This window comes from Neltuma alba, unplaced genomic scaffold (assembly GCF_004799145.2).
Source record: "Neltuma alba isolate B1F8T4 unplaced genomic scaffold, ASM479914v2 tig00010901_pilon, whole genome shotgun sequence".
Lineage (NCBI taxonomy): Eukaryota > Viridiplantae > Streptophyta > Magnoliopsida > Fabales > Fabaceae > Neltuma > Neltuma alba.
This window is the reverse complement of record NW_021635684.1, coordinates 274,198-290,804: the sequence shown is the minus strand read 5'-3', so window position 1 is coordinate 290,804 and position 16,607 is coordinate 274,198. Positions and strand designations below refer to the sequence as shown.

General features: G+C 31.1%; 2 protein-coding genes across 2 annotated transcripts; one reads left to right on the top strand and one right to left on the bottom strand.

Moving 5' to 3' along the window:
* The first annotated feature begins 3,486 nt into the window (after positions 1-3,486).
* On the top strand, positions 3,487-9,115 carry LOC114759796 (amino acid transporter AVT1I-like). Its single transcript, XM_028949047.1, has 3 exons — positions 3,487-3,811; positions 7,138-7,748; positions 8,392-9,115. Exons 1-3 carry the CDS (start codon positions 3,619-3,621, stop codon positions 8,908-8,910), a joined length of 1,323 nt encoding a protein of 440 aa, XP_028804880.1. The 5' UTR covers positions 3,487-3,618; the 3' UTR covers positions 8,911-9,115.
* Positions 9,116-13,486: 4,371 nt separating this feature from the next.
* Positions 13,487-16,308, bottom strand: LOC114759797 (amino acid transporter AVT1I-like). Its single transcript, XM_028949048.1, has 3 exons — positions 16,216-16,308; positions 14,929-15,536; positions 13,487-14,224 (listed from the first exon to the last, which is right to left on the bottom strand). The coding sequence occupies exons 1-3, from the start codon at positions 16,304-16,306 to the stop codon at positions 13,700-13,702; spliced, it is 1,224 nt and encodes a 407-aa protein (XP_028804881.1). The 5' UTR covers positions 16,307-16,308; the 3' UTR covers positions 13,487-13,699.
* Between the last annotated feature and the right edge of the window lie 299 nt (positions 16,309-16,607).

The following is a 16,607-nucleotide window of genomic DNA, read 5'->3' as shown; positions in this document are numbered from 1 at the left end:
TTAGAGATGGGGTGGGTGTGAGAGAGAATGAGTGGAAAAATGTTATGATTAATGCAGAGAAATATTAAATAGCCCTTATATTAAGGATTGAAGAATAACCTATAAAAAGGATTAAAGAGAGTATATAATAAATTTGACATGTTCACTTAATCAATAGTTTTAGATTAACTTAAACCTTAATTTGATTCAACGTATAAGGTTGAGGAGTGCGCTTAGTGAGATTATAGATCATCAAGAGTGACCTATATGCTTACCGGCTCCCACTGACTATTTATTTAATTAATCCTACTTTTTGTTCTTATATAATATAAAAATTAGTTGGAGATTGATTTTGATCCTAAATATAGCACATTAATCCGTTTCATCCCCAAACTTACAATTCATTCTCAAAAGTATTGTAATTAATTATACATATTAAGAGAGTTTCTATCCAAGGGTAATTGTAATTAAAATAATACTTTAAGAAAATTAACTCATACTTTTTACAAATAACTAATATAATTAACTTTATTAATCTATTTAAATTAGTTAAATAGTTAAATAGTTCTTGTATTAAAGACTGAAAGTAATATTAATTAATTTATGGTTAATATAATCTTTAGTTCCTAAACTTTTGCTTTATTTTAGTTTTGATCCCTCAAATTTTAAATCATATGTTTTGATTTGTTAATGATTAAAATGGCCCAAATTTTTATTAAGCTATAGGGATTAATATTTTAAATAGAAAAAAAACTTAACGGATCAAAATTAAAATAATAACAAACTTGATAAACTATCCTATTAATTTATTTAACAAATGAGATTGGACACGAAGAATCCAAGCGGGAAAAGAGTTGTGACAGGTGGACCCATGGGATGCACGTGGTGTTATCGACAAACACGTGGCCATGTCAATTTTTGGCCCTTCCTTTTTTGCCTCCTCCCTAAATTAGTTTTGGACCCAAATATGGAAAGCAATCGCAATCTGCAACCCAACAAACACCCCTACGTGTCATTTTTCATGGTGCTGGGCCCCACCACCAATAATTCCGCCCCATCCATCGGTGGTATATCTCTTCATGCCTTTTTCAGTCTGTGAACCCTAATAGCTAAGTTTAGGTGAAAGAAAAGGAAACAAGGCGCTTGTTTGGTTTTTTGAAAACAATTTTTATTTAAAAAAAATAAAAAATACTGATTTAGTAATCTGTTTTTAGTTTGTTATTTTAGTAAAAAAAATAAAAAAACAAGAAAATAATAATATTTTTTCAAAACTAAAAGTCCAAGACAATTTTAAAATATTTTCTTGTTTTTAGTTTTTGTAATTTTTTTAAATTTTTGTTTTGAGAATTTGGAGAAAGCTTCCTCTCCTCTTACTTGTCACTAGCCACCTATCACCACGGAGGAAGTTAAGACAAACACCAAATTTTGAAAACTCGGAGAAACTTTCTTCTCTTCTTAATATTTTATAAGCTTCAATTTAGTGTTTGTTTGATATAAAAGATAGTAAAAAATTTTATTTTGATTTTATGTAAAAAATTCAGTCCATTTAATTTTTTTTAAAAGTCTTTTTACTGATTACATATATTAAAACAGTCAAGGAAGTAATTTTTAATGCAAATAATTAAAAGTCATATTTTAGAGAAACCAACATACACTTTTTTCGAATAAACTAAATTAATTCTCTTAAAATCTAGAAATTAGTTATCAAGCTCCAACCTTTAGGAGGGAGGCAATAGATGGTATCTGATTTTCCTCAACTGATAAATGAAAGGAGCTTGTACCCCTAACATCACGAGAAATACACCTACTTACATAACGTATATTTTTAAAATATCCCAAGTCAAACAAGTAATATTTGCATTTTTAACTTTTGTTGTCACTTCCAGATCTTAATGTAAGATCTAGTTTATAGTTTGTGGTTTAAAAATCTAGTTTGCACGTAGTTTAACTTGAATATCAAACTAAATATTATATTAAGTACAGGAAATAGTATAGTGATAATTATGTACAAACAGCAAAAGGATGTGATGTATTGATTTTCATCGTCATATGTGTCTGCCTCTTTATATACCAGAAGAGAAAAAGTGATATTTTAATTTTATATTTATAAGATAACTTGCAATGTTTTAGAATAATTTGTGGATAATTTGTAGAGCATACGATCGTCAAAGAAACAAAATCAAAACTAGAACCTTTTTAGTATGATATATATGGAGTATGTACACTGTACCCATTAGCATATGGCATTGAATAAGAAACCATTATCTTCTCATTCATATGTCGACCTCTCCCACTCTTCGTTTGCGTGTAGATCTTGTTTTTTTCCATATGTTTTATATAATCGATAAGCGTTGAAAGATGTTAAGCATTTATGGTACCCAAGTCAATTTTAAACATTTTGGTGAAAACTTGGTTGCATCACACCCATCTCATTGAAAGCATATGCCCATATCGATTTTCTTCTCATTATTATATACTGATGGAAAAAAGTGGGGAGGGGGGGGGGAGAGAGAGCTAAAAAAAGGGGAAATAAGATAAATAAAACGAGAAGAGAAATTAAAGATCAGCAGAGGATAAAACTTAATAATAAATTTCATTCAAGTCATAACACGTCTCCAAAATAATGTGTTGAGAGTTATTCATAATTTCAACTTTAACTCTAAAATTAAAGAAAAGCTAATAAAGTTTAAATTTCTCTTGATTTCGGTAAAATATCTGGGAATTGCTTTATATTCTCTCTGAGTATCTGGTTCAAAATATAAGCATTAAATCTTTAAAATGTGTGTTTTTTTTATAAGCTTTATTTTAGATTTGTTTGATCATTTAATGTATTTTTTCACTTTTATTTTTAATTAATTATATGTCTCTCCTATATTTATTTTTCATGCATTATTCTCTTTCATCTTTTTTTTATTTATTCTTTCTCCCACCTGTCTTGTCTATAAATAAGAGTGTTTTAGAAAAATATGTTACATTTTTTTATGTATTTATGGTTTCTAATCAATTTTGGCTAACTTTTTAAATTTTATAATTTAGTTATTTAATGTTTATATTTTTAAAAGGAGGGAGTAATAAATACCACTCTTTCCTTTCAAAAAATTATCTTGGCATAAGCAGAGTATATGACATCCACCATAGGCGTATAATTTCATTATTTTAATACATTTGATTATTTGATCCAAAAAAGGGTAGGAGTGGACTTGAAAACTGAAATGGTAAAACAATAGACAAGCTTATCATCATAATTCCAAAAATATGGCCCAGGGTGGGCCCCAAACTCTGCAAATAGTCCCTCCAGTTCTGCACAATCTGAAGCCACCCGTCGTACTTATTATTTGATTCGTCAGTGTGTTCCCATTCTTTTTATCAAAACCAAGTCATATTTTATATCGTCCGTCCAAAGAGCAATAAAAGAGAAAGGGGCAAACCCTAAACTTACCCTCATAGATCCGAAGCAATATATTTTCTATTTCATATATATCACCCGTCATCTTTATTTTATTACAAGTTACAGCCATCTTCTTCTTCTTATATATATAAATTATATATTCTGAAGAAGGTGAGATCACCCTGTGGCTGGTTTACAGAGACTTCACCCAAAGAGAGACACGAGATCTTTTCCCTTTCTCGATCGTATCCATGGCTTCAGAGCAAGTTGCTGCAGATACGTCTTCAGTAATCATACCACTTCTGGCTGATGACAAGGCTCTTCTGAAACGGCATGTGGCGGCGACGGCTGCGGCGGCGAAAGGTGGCGATGATCTCCACAGCCTTCAAGTGGGAAATACGTCCTCTTTCAAGACTTGTTTTCATGGGATCAATGCTATTTCAGGTTTCAATGTCTCTCTTTCTCTCTTTAGTTTTTTTTTTTTCCCCTTGTTTTGTTTCTGTCTTCAATTATTTAATTTGCTTAATTTGTCCTTACCCTTCATCCAATTCCCCCCCCCCCCACTTTTGTCTTCAATTTGTCTCAGTTTTGAGTTTATCTCTTCATTTCCTTTATTTTCTTTCTTTTCAGTTTATTACCAGCTCTTTCTCTTCAATTTGTCTATGGGTTATTTTCTCTTCACTTTCTTTCTTCCTTTCTATTTGCCTTTCTTTCTGCATTTAAGGTTCAGATCTGCTCCTTGATGCTTAAAGATCCTTAGTCACTATAAAAATAAGGTGTTTTGATGGCAGTTTGAAGCCCTAATAAAAGACCTTAAGTTCGGAAAAACTGGCACTAATTTTGTGGTTGCCTTGAAGAACCGTTCATAAAGCATATGGGCTCTTCGATCCTTTTTGTTTCATAATTCACGTAGTTTGTCACAACAATGCAAACCTTGAAATGGACATAAAATTGTTAGGAATACAAGTCAAAAGAGAGAGCTAATCCTAAAAGACGATAACTTATTTGGGGGAATGAAGAATCTAAACTACAGCACTTGACCTTGGCAAAAAAAAAAACTACAGCACTTGACCTGTGAGGCTCTCAATGTAAAACTCATAATTAGTATAAAAAAATAAAAAAAATAGTTAATTATAGTTGATTTTTCTAAAATGTTCCTGTTTACCATTAGATTATATATTATCAGTTTATAAGTTTGATAAATTACTTTGAAAAAAAATAGCAAACAAATGAAACAGAATAAATTGAGATTTTATATTTAGAACTAAATTCAACCCTCAACTAACTTTTATATACATATATCCCTTAAATAAGATTCTTAGATCCTAGATCTAGTAACATAAGCTATAGCTTTCGAAAATTAAGATTGAAAATAGAATGTCCTGGATGTTCAAGTTAGAAATTGATTGACACTGTTATTGAATTCCATAACGCGATGTGTATCTTTCTATCAGCGGAACCAAAAGCAGTTCTAGAAAGTACCATGCATGCTTCATAATTAATAAAGTTGAAATAATTTCGAAGCAAATTATTAAAGCTTGTTTTTCTTTCTTTTAAAATTTATATATTGCAAAATACGTGGTCGATTTCAAACAGGGAACAAGTGGATCCATTGGGACCTTAAATTTTTCCTTTTTTAGGTCCAGCTGATGATGAGCTGGCAAGACGTATTTCAATTGAATACCAAAACTATTCATATTATTTAAATCAGATTTTGTTCTTTTAAGTTTCAACCAATAAATTTTGGTTTCTCATTTTTTTTAGTCTAAAATATTAGTCCCTATAATTTTATAAAAGCATAAACCATTTTACTCTTAAGAGACTAAAACCCATGACTTGAAATTTGAGAGAGTAAAACTAAAATTCATGCAAGCTTGTTTGAAAGACTAAAGATTGTATTAACCATTTCAAATTTCACACATCAAAATAAAAAAAAGTAAAATTTTATGAATTAAAATTGAAATTAACCCAATATAGAAATTTATGGTGGTTTATTATTAAAAAAACATACACAAAATTCAATTGCTGCATATAATTTCTCCTATTTATTTTATACCAAAATAAAAAAAAAACAAGAAAACAAAAAGTTGTTCTAAAAAGGTCCATGTGTATTGCGTATGGGAAGACATAACCCCTAGCTAGGGCTGCTGGCTGAGTATATATAGCTCTGTCAACAAAATTCAGTATTGCTCAAATTTATTTATTAAAATTTCAAAAAGAAAAAAGTATGTTCTGGTAACCAAACAAATATAATATTCTTAAAATTACAATAGACAAATATACTCGCCAATATAATATCATTAGATGGCCCCTACTTGGATATTTGAATCAATCTCTGTGTCATTTCTACACATAAAACGACAACGCACGAAGTGATAGATACATGAATACTGTCTACTTTCTGTCTTTAATTTTAAAATAAAACAAGAGTCTTGTGTATGTGCCGAGAGCTGGGAAGAAAATTAGCGATTTCAATCGAAAAATTATAAATAATTAGTATGTAAAATATTTAATAAAAAGTATAGTTTTATGAGACGAATCATATGTTGTTGTCAACTAAAGTGCGCGCATTATTTGTAGGCAGCCCCAAAAAGTTTGTCTTTCTTTAAATGGCAGCAAATAGGAATCTATTCGTTTAAGCATCTTCACGGATTCAATAATTGAGATGAGTGGATTCCCTTGGCGCCCCTGGGGGGAAAGATGGATTCAAATTTTGTGGCTGTCAAATAATTTTACATTTTTACTTAATATTTTGTTGTGCTGAGATTGTGTTGCTGATTTTGTTTTTTGTTTTCTTTTTATGAATTAAATTAAACGCTTGAAATAATAACTCTGTGATGTGCGATCTGTGCACATAATTCATTTATATATAATTCCATTTCTAATTAGGTTAAATGTATCCATTAGGTGAAAACTTTCAAAAGAAAAAAGAATTAATATGCAAGTCTCTACAATTTTAACTCAATTTTCAGTAAGTCATTGCAGTCGCCCCCCCCCCTCTTTTTATGGAGTCTTTATAGTTTTCTCAATTTTAAGTATTACTCTCTCTGCTCATAATTTGTTAGACAAATGATGTTTGTAGCTAATGGTGTGGTCCACATACAGTCAACATATATATGAAATTATCTTATCACATAACTCTAAATAAAATCAAAATCCATCATATTATGGATTATATTAAATACAAGAAACCAGTGATGAATATAATGATTTTTAATTTTTATATTGATAATAGATCAATTTCATTTCATCATTTTATTCCAAAAAACCTCTCTTATTTTTCTTTTGTTGCGTCTTGCATGTCATTTAGTCACCATCCACATTAACTCTAGGGTAAAGATACAAATTTAGCCTTGATCTTATTTATCAGATTCATTGATGCAATTTTACCTATGATCTTTGGGTGCACAAAAAAAAAAATCATGGATAAAACTGCACTACTAAAAGGGATTGGGGTGGAACATGCACTTAAGAAAAAGAATTAGCGGCACAATTGCACATTTACCCATAACTCTAACTAATATATTATTATGAGCATAGAAGCTAATGCCTATAATTGAGAAAAATTGTTGGTAAAGACCTAATAAAATTTTTAAAAAAAAACACACACACAAGACCTGATCAAAAATCAGTTGAATTTGTAAGGACCCATGAATTAATTTGCCCTAATTATTTTGGTAACTTGCATTGTTTTTGGGTTAAACGATAACTTCTATAGCAGGTTACATATATATGATACAAAACTTGATACTTTTACTTGTGCAATTCAGGAATTGGAATCGTATCAATCCCTTATGCACTAGCATCAGGAGGATGGTTAAGCATATCATTATTATTTCTCATAGCCATTTCCTGCTATTACACTGGCTTACTGGTTCAAAGATGCATGGACATGGACCCTCACATAAAGACCTTCCCTGACATTGGAGAACATGCTTTTGGAAGTAAAGGAAGGCTAATGGTCTCAATCGCCATGAACTCTGAGCTCTACCTTGTGGTCACAGGCTACTTAATCTTAGAAGGAGACAATCTCAATAAGTTGATTCCAAATATTAATCTTCATATTGCAGGCTTCACAATTGGTGGAACCACTCTTTTTGCTGTACTTGCAGCTCTTGTTATTTTGCCTACTGTTTGGTTACAGGATTTGAGTCTTCTCTCTTATGTTTCTGCGAGTGGTGCTTTGGCTTCCACTGTGTTTCTTGTCTCTCTCCTTTGGAATGCTACCATTGATGGAACTGGATTCCATGGAAAGGGAACTACCGCTATCAAATGGAGTGGGATTCCTGCTGCTGTTAGCTTGTACGCCTTTTGTTATAGTGCTCATCCCGTCTTGCCAACCCTCTATAATTCCATGAGAAACAAAAGCCAGTTTTCCAACGTGAGTATTAAATTCTTTCCATTTCTTATCTGTTAGGATGTCTAAGTAAAATGAGGCTTAATAATAGATATTTAACAAGTGAAAAGACTGTAGCCTATGATGTTATGAGGTAAAATGTGGAATCCTATGCTCATTATCGCCCATTTGTTTTCTTCCTGAATTGGCCTTCGCTCCCTCCCTATTTCTAATAGTTATGACATAAATATTGGGCTAAAAAGAGCATCTGAAAAAGAGGAATTTCTTTGGTCTATTATTACAAGAAAGTAAGTGTACACAAGTGGACTTGAATTCATATCCTAATAAGCAATCTCAATATCTTAAACTTTTCTACTTTGCTACTTCTTCCCACAACAATTTACACTTGACTTTTATAGTAAATTACTACAAAAGAAAATGAAATCCTTTCGCAAGTTGTTTTTATAATAGATTTTGCAATGATCTGTTCCATTTGCAAGAGATGTGTGCAAACTTTTTATTCTGAGATTCCGTCACTAATTTTCAATTTTGTTATACCACATCCTAGAGCTAGACAAGTGATTTACTTTGATCCTAAATCTAAGACCCCAATTTCAATTTTTTCATAATGAACTGGTTTAGTTAATTTTCATAGTATCTATAAATTAGTTATTCATTTCTTTTGCAGGTATTGCTGGTATGCTTTTCAGTATGCACTCTTGGATATGCAGCAGCAGCTATATTGGGCTACTTAATGTTTGGGCAACAAGTTGAATCCCAAGTCACTCTAAACCTTCCCACAGGAAAATTCAGCTCACAAGTTGCAATCTACACAACCTTAGTGAATCCCATAGCCAAATACGCCTTAATGCTCACACCAATTGTGAATGCTGTGAAGAAATTAGTTTCATGCCAATACAATAACAAAAGGCTCACACACCTCATTGTGAGTACTTCACTTCTTATCAGTACTGTGATTGTTGCTGTGGCCATTCCTCTCTTTGGATACCTCATGTCTCTTGTTGGAGCTTTGTTAAGTGTTTCTGCTTCCATTTTGGTTCCTTCTGTGTGTTACTTGAAGATTTCTGGAGCTTATAAGACATTTGGGTCTCAAATGATCATCAACTATGGGATTGTGATTATGGGTTTGGCTATTGCTGCTGTAGGAACTTACACTTCTCTCGTAGATATTGTTGGTCATTTGTAAAATCTGTATTATAAAGCTGTGTCGTACGAGAATAATTACCTCTATCTTTGTTTAATTATTTTGATAGTTGTTCAAGAACATGATTTGGTATGTGGTTGTACTTTTTGTTATGATTTTGGTAATTTTTAAATATGTTAGTGTCATTCATGATGCTTTGTACTCTGTTTTGACGACAAGAATATTCGAAGGTGCAAGGTTTAGTCTAGTTACATGCTGATCAACTGATAAAACCCAAAATCTTTCTGGTCATTAATATAACAAATCAATTTGAATACTACCTCCAGTCCTAATTATAAGAGCTAGTTGACTAATTTGAGGAGATTAAAAAAGTAAGTTGAGTTAGTTATTTGTTCTAAATAAGTGTTGTCTTTCCTAAAATATTCTTACTAATCAAATGTATTGACTAAAACTATCATTGTTAAAAAGGCTACTTTGAAAAAAAATGTATAAATATGAGAGACAAAGTGGATTGGGGTCTTATATTTAGGATCAAAATAAAAATCAAACAGAGTCTTATATTAAGGACCGAAGGTAGTATATTAATAAAGTCAAATAAATTAGTTAATTATATTAAATATGATATGATCTCTCTAAAGTACCTCTATCTTGGTTTAATTATTTTGATAGTTGTTCAAGAACATGATTTAGTTCAACTTGCATTTTTGGTTATGATCTTGTTTTAAATATGTTAGTTTGATTCATGATGTTTTGTGCCCTGTTTTGACTAGAAGAATAGTCAGCAAGTGCAAGGTTTTAATTAGTTTAATTTGCATATCCTATAGTCTCTTCAATTTCTGAATCAAAGTAGAAATTTGCTGTTATGAGGCGATCAACTGATAAACCATGTAACCCCTCTGGTCCTTGTTAATTAATAGCTATTTAATTAATTCAGATAGATTAAATAAAGTCATATTGGTTTATTATAACAAATAAGACATGATCTACCAAAGTGTACCACTGAATAACATTAGATTATATACCCATTTATGAGTTAAGTAAATTAATTTACGAAAAAATAATAAATATGAGAGATACAGTAAATTAATGTCTTATATTTAGAACTAAATTTAACTCTCTAATTAACTCTTATGTTTTTTTTTTTTGCATCCTAATTAACTCCTATGTTAGAGACTGAAGGAGTACAACACAAATCATGTGAAGGACTAAATCAGTATACAATCAACCACTCATCTTAGTAAAATGCGTATATTATTACAGAAGGATTATATTTTCTAAAATTGCCCAAATACGAGGTAGAGATTGTAGAAAAATTACAAAGACTTGTGCGGATATTGGGCTTGTACGTATAAAAATCGCCCAAAGATTATGGGCTTGTTTGGTTATGTTTTCTATTCTTTTGTTTTCAAAACAATTTTTATAAAACTGTTTTTTAAAACAAATTTTGAGGGAAAAAAACCAAAAAAACATGTTCAGATAATTGTTTTTAAAAATTTAAAAAAAATAAAAAATTTTTTTGGATGATTAATTTTAAAAATTATTTTTAACATCAACTTAAAAATGTAAAATTAATTACTTGAAATCTTATTATAAGGTAAATTAATTTGATAAAGCTGGTAAAAAAAACTAATTTAATAAAAAATAAAATAGAATGACTAATAAATAACACAAAAAGTAACATGGTTAAAATTTAAATGGACATTGTTTTAAACAAAGTCTCAAAAATAACATCTAATTCAAATTTCTAGTAGAAATTTGATCAGGATACGTTGACATCTCTAATGGCGCTTTGATTAGCTACTCTTAACAAGTTATCTAGATTATAACTTGCACTATCTAAATTTGTGTTTCCTATCAAATTTTTAATTTTTGAATTTGTGTTTACAGTTAATTCCTCCGCCTCTGCCAAATTCATATTTTTCCATTCTGTGAGTAACAAATCAGGTCGACTCGACTGGCGTATATAGTTAAGAATAGCACAATATGCTATCACTATAAGACAGTGTCTTGAGGGCTTGTATGGTGGCATTAATTTTAGAATTGGAAATTGAGTTTTCAAAACTCCGAAACAATGCTCAATCGTCAGTCTTAATAAACGCCGAGGACTAAAACCAAAGAATGAGGGGACGCGAGCACAAGGTTGAAGCATCGGCGAGCACTTCAACCCTCCAAGACTCCAAGAGCCATCGAGCGAGCAAAGAAGAAGTCCTGAAGAAGTCTCAGATTTTTTAAAATATAAAACAAAACTAGAAAGCATCTTAAAATTGTTTTGTGTTTTTAGGTTTTAAAAACAAATCATTGTTTTTTTAAGGAACACTTTATTAAAAATAAGTTCTCAAACATGTTTTTTTTTTAATTTTTTTGTTTTAAAAAAGTTGTTTTCAGAATAGATAAACAAACAAGCCTGACGTTTTTCTTTTGGTGCTAGGTGCCCAAAGGTTACATAGAGATTCATAATTTTTAAGAACAAAAAGGATGACATTTAAGTTTCAAAGGATGAATCCAATAACAATGAAATCCAAAGACTTATTTCTTAAGTTTCAAAGGATTCTTAGTGACAAATCACTGGAAGTAACACATAAAACTTAAATTTCTAATTTGCAATTAAAATCCACATAAAATTTTACAATTAATTAAATTGATATGCGTAACTCATCTTTAATTCTAGATTTTCCCTTCAAACAATGCAAGTTTAAAAATCATTTCTAGAACGAAACGTTTGAATACAACCAATCATATCGTCCGTTGTATTCTTACTTTGTATAATACTGCCTTTGATATTTAATATAGGGTAATACAGGATGAAAGTACAAAAATAACTATACATTTTTACCAAAGTACATTCACCACCATAAGCTTTTATGAGGTGCAAAAGTATACTGCCATTAAATTTGCCAAACGGCCGTTACTTTTTTTTATGGGACTTATGCTAATGTTATGAAAGTATCAAAGTGCTCCTAATTTAGAAAAAAGGGTGAAGGAACAAAAATACCGGCAAACTTTCAGCCAAAGCACGCCAAACACCATGTGTTTTTTTTTGCATATGCAAAAACACCATGTGTTTTGTTTTACTTTCACGGGTACTTTTACACATGTAAAAAAACATATGGTGTTTAATGCACTTTTGCTAAAAGTTTATGGTTATTTTGCACCTTTGCCTTTTTTTCCTTTTTTAGCAAGGGTATTTTGGTACTTTCATAACACCAGCATGGGTCTTACTATAAAAAGTAACGATTGTTAGACAAATTTAATAGCGGTATCATTTTTGCTCTGGTTTTGCAAGTTTATAAGTATTTTTATATCTTGAAAAAGCATATGGTGGTAGGTGCACTTTGAGTAAGTTTGTATGTATTTTTGCATCGTCAACCTTTTAATATATAAAAGTTAGTTAAGAGTTAAATTTTGTTTTAAATATAAGATCTCAATTCACTTAATTATCTCCCAAATTTATAATTTTTTTGTAATGGATCCTTATTAATTGTACATATCAAAGAGTTTCATGCCAGTGGTAATTCTATTACACATGATTAAATATAGTAATTTAGTAAAGCCAGCACACCTATGTTATAATAACTAACATAACTAATTTTCTTAATATCCGCGAGTTAGTTATCTAGCTTTCATATTAATAATTGGATTTATTATATTTATATATTGATTATAAGGATTAGGATGCTAACTTTAATATCCTATGGGATCGGAATGGATTTGAAAATATTTAAACTCTGACAAGTGGTTTATTTAACAATTAACAAATATAGAGGCTTAACCATTAACTTTTTTAAGAGAACATTTTATGAGATGGAAATGCAATTAGAAAAATTGAATGATTAAAAAGTGATAGTTGAAAACAAATCTCCACATATAGTAAATTGCGTTTTACCGTAGCAATTTGAGCAATTTTTTTCAAAAAGAAAAGATTGAGGAAGTTAGGAAAATATGAGCCCAAGAGTGAGAAAAGATATTAAGTGTGAGACTTATTACAGTGAAAAAAAGGTGGGTATAGAATCTACAATGAAATTACATAATTATTTACAAAAATTGCAAAAACTAAATAAACGAGCAACTTAACGAACAATTTTTGTATTTGGAATGGGAATTTATACAAAGATAACAATTTTTGTTAGAAAAGAATTGGGCCTTCTCTCTTTAGGCCTAAATTCTTATGTGTTTGTTCTGCGTAGTCTTTTTTTTTTTTTTTAGGGAAGCAATAATGTTAAAGTTCTTCTAAGAAATATACTTTTTGAAATTCGAACTTATATTCTCCTCATTCATTTCATCAAAACAACCCTTTTAGGATCCAAGGAATTGCTCCCAAAAAAAAAAAACAAACAAACAAAAGCCTTCTCAACTTCAATGTCCAATGGCTTGCTAGGTCTGAGGAAAATAGGAGAAGGATACAATTTTTTAAAAAAATAACAAACAAATGGGATTAAAAGATTTTAATTAATTTTAATTACTTTTTTCTGTTAAAATTTTATAAGCTAATTTGTCCATTTTTTTAAATCGAAATAATTAAGAGTTTCTCACCCCCTCGTTGCTATTCTCCAACCTAAGTAAACTTAAGAAAAACTAATACACAAAAATGAAAAGAAATATATTGTTAAGTGCTATAATCTTAAAACATGAACTCAATCAAGTACCACCAATTTATTGCCTTGACAATCAACAAGAGTTTTTGACAATTTTCATAAAAGTAGTACAAATTCTTGAGATTTCAAAAGAAGCCCAATCTACATATATAAACCCTAAATCAAATCATACTGAAATCTTGATCAGAATTTAAAGCTAATCAAACTTGATAAATCCCGGATTAAATGCCCAATATTAATTACACTTTCAAATGTTTGATTATTTCTCCTAGTGAAGTGTAAGTTCCCACAGCTGCAATTGAAATCCCCATGACAACAATTCCATAATTGACCATCATATCCCATCCAACCACCTTAAACTTTCCTGAAATCTTCAAGTAACACACACACGGGACCAGAAATGAAGCAGACACACTCAACAAAGCTCCGACCAGAGACATCAAATATCCGAAGAACGGCACGGCGAGCGCGACGATCACCGTGCTGAGCAGCAAGGTGGTGCTGAGGACTAAATGTGATGCTTTCTTCTTGCTTAAGCTTGAAGGGATTGTGTTTTTAATGGCGTCCACAATTGGTGTGAGCATCAAAGCATACTTTGTTATGGGATTCACCAACGTTGTATAAATTGCCACCTTTGAACTTATTTTGCCTTTTGGAAGGTTTAAGGTTACTTCTGACAGAACTTCTGAGCCAAACATCAAGTAACCCAGAATTGCTATTGCTGCGTATATTAAGGTGCAAAGTGTGAAGCACACCAGCAGCACCTGAAGGAATAATTAACAGTAATAAAAAGAATGGAAGTTAGTTCGACAATATATTGATTTTTTAAATTAAAATCAATGAATGTATAAAAAAGATAACGGGATACAATATAATAAAACTTTTTTCATAAAAATAAATAATCAACAACAGAAAAAAGAATTACTAACTAAAATAAGATTTTCAGCCATGTGAAAATATATTTATTGGCTTCAAATTTATTTATTTATTTGTCATGAACGATTTAAAACATATACAGAAAAAATTAAAAACAAAAATAATTTTTCTTACTAAAACTTATTAGTTAAAAATTTTATATTTTGTCCTCTTGTAAACTTTTTATTAGAATTTTGTTAGGTTTTAATGCAACAACTATATATAATCTCTCAAAGCACTTGTAAAGATGCTCAACGATAGGGGTGTGTGTGAAACAAAATCGAGACACGCACTCGAAAGGTGACGCAACTTGCGTTAAAAAAATGAGGATATTGATTTAGATAATGTATACTTTGACAAGATATCACACAATTACCTACGCCAAGAAAATAATAACGCAAATACTAACAGCTTTGCACCAACAAAGGTTAAATAAAAAATGGTTTAAATTACAGGAACTCAGCAAAAAAATTGCAAAACTATGAGAAATAAAAATACTACTATAATTTAAATTTTAAAAGAATAAAAATAAAACCAGTACCGGTATACTTACATTGGAAAATTGATGTTTGTTCTTCATAGAAGTGTAAAGATTAGGAAAAACTGGATGAGCACTGTAACAAAAAGCATACAAACTAACAGCAGCAGGAAGACCTTTCCAGTTAATGAGAATGCCTTTACGATGAAACCCAGTCCCATCAAACGCACCGTTGCACAACAAAGCACAGAGGAATATGGTAGAAGCCAACGCCCCAGTGGCAGACACATAAGAAAGAAGGCTCAAATCTTGTAGCCAAACAGTGGGCAAAATAATAAGAGCCGTAAGAATCACAAAACATTGCATTCCATTAATCCTTATCCCTCCTATGTCCACATGTACATGTGTTATCAGTTTGTTGAGGTTGTCTCCTTCCAGAATAAGGTAACCTGTCACTACCAGATACAGTTCACAGTTCATGGCTATGTTCACCATCAACCTTCCTTTCTCCCCAAACGCACGTTGTCCTATGTCGGGAAGAGATTCTATGGAGGGATCTTCGTCCATGCATCTCTTTATCAAGATTCCTGTGTAATATGCTGCGATGGCTATGATGAACAGAAGTATTAAGCTTAGCCATCCTCCTGATGCTAGTGCATATGGTATAGAGACTATCCCAATCCCTGAAACAAACCAAACCAGTATTTAGCATATATACTTATGTAAAACGAGTACAAATTTTTGGGAGAATCACATACCAAAAGCTAGCCGTTGGAGTTTGAGAGCCCAACGCCTTATATGGCCCCTACTTCAAGGTAACTTTTTTGACATAAGACTCATGACAACCTAGTATCTACTACGAATTATTAGGGCATTTTCGAGCATCATAAAACTTATTTGGGGTTTTTCTAACTTGATTGTGCATGACCTCCTTCATTACTAAATATAGGTGTTAAGTAACTAATTTGTAAACATTAAGATCCATTTTAATCATTTGCATTGGAACGTATATACTTTCTTGATGAATAACCCCTTAATTAATAAGTACAATTAATCGGAAAAGTTTAAGAAAAAAAATCATAAATTTGAGAAACAAGAAGTATTGAGGTAATGTATTTAAAACTATAGCAAACCCTATACTAATTCTTATATTCAGAATTGGAGGGAGTATTTACAAAATTTGAATCTTTGACGAAACTTAAAGGGATTCCAGTTTATTTCACTTGAACTCCTCTCACACACACACATATAGTTTTGTGTCAAAGTCTAGTCACATATCTGGCTAGAATCACAATGACGTTGAAGACTAATCAAGAAGTGCGAAGAAACTAAAATGAAAAAAGATGAGAAGTGAAGAAGAACCTGAAATGCCATTGACGCCATGGAAACAAGTTTTGAATAAGGAAGTACCGCGAGAAGAAGGAACATTAGCATCTTCAGGAGAGGAGGGCATGGTGCGTGCGTGTGTGTGTGTGTGTGTGTGTGTGTGTGTGTGTGTGTGTTTTGTTTTCCGAGTTGCGCGGAGGTTTATAAGAAACTGGAAGAAGGTAGGAGTAGCGGACTAGTGGAACTGTGCATTGCTCGTTTTAAGGCATGAATTAATAATGACGCACCGCACTCACACCGATCCCCACATGCCATATCTCGTCTTTATTTTATTGCTTTCCCTTTCTTTTTTTCTTTTTTCTTTTTAATTTAAATGTATCATCTCAACACCTAATGTTTCAAAAACTATCATAGTGCATAAATTGCTG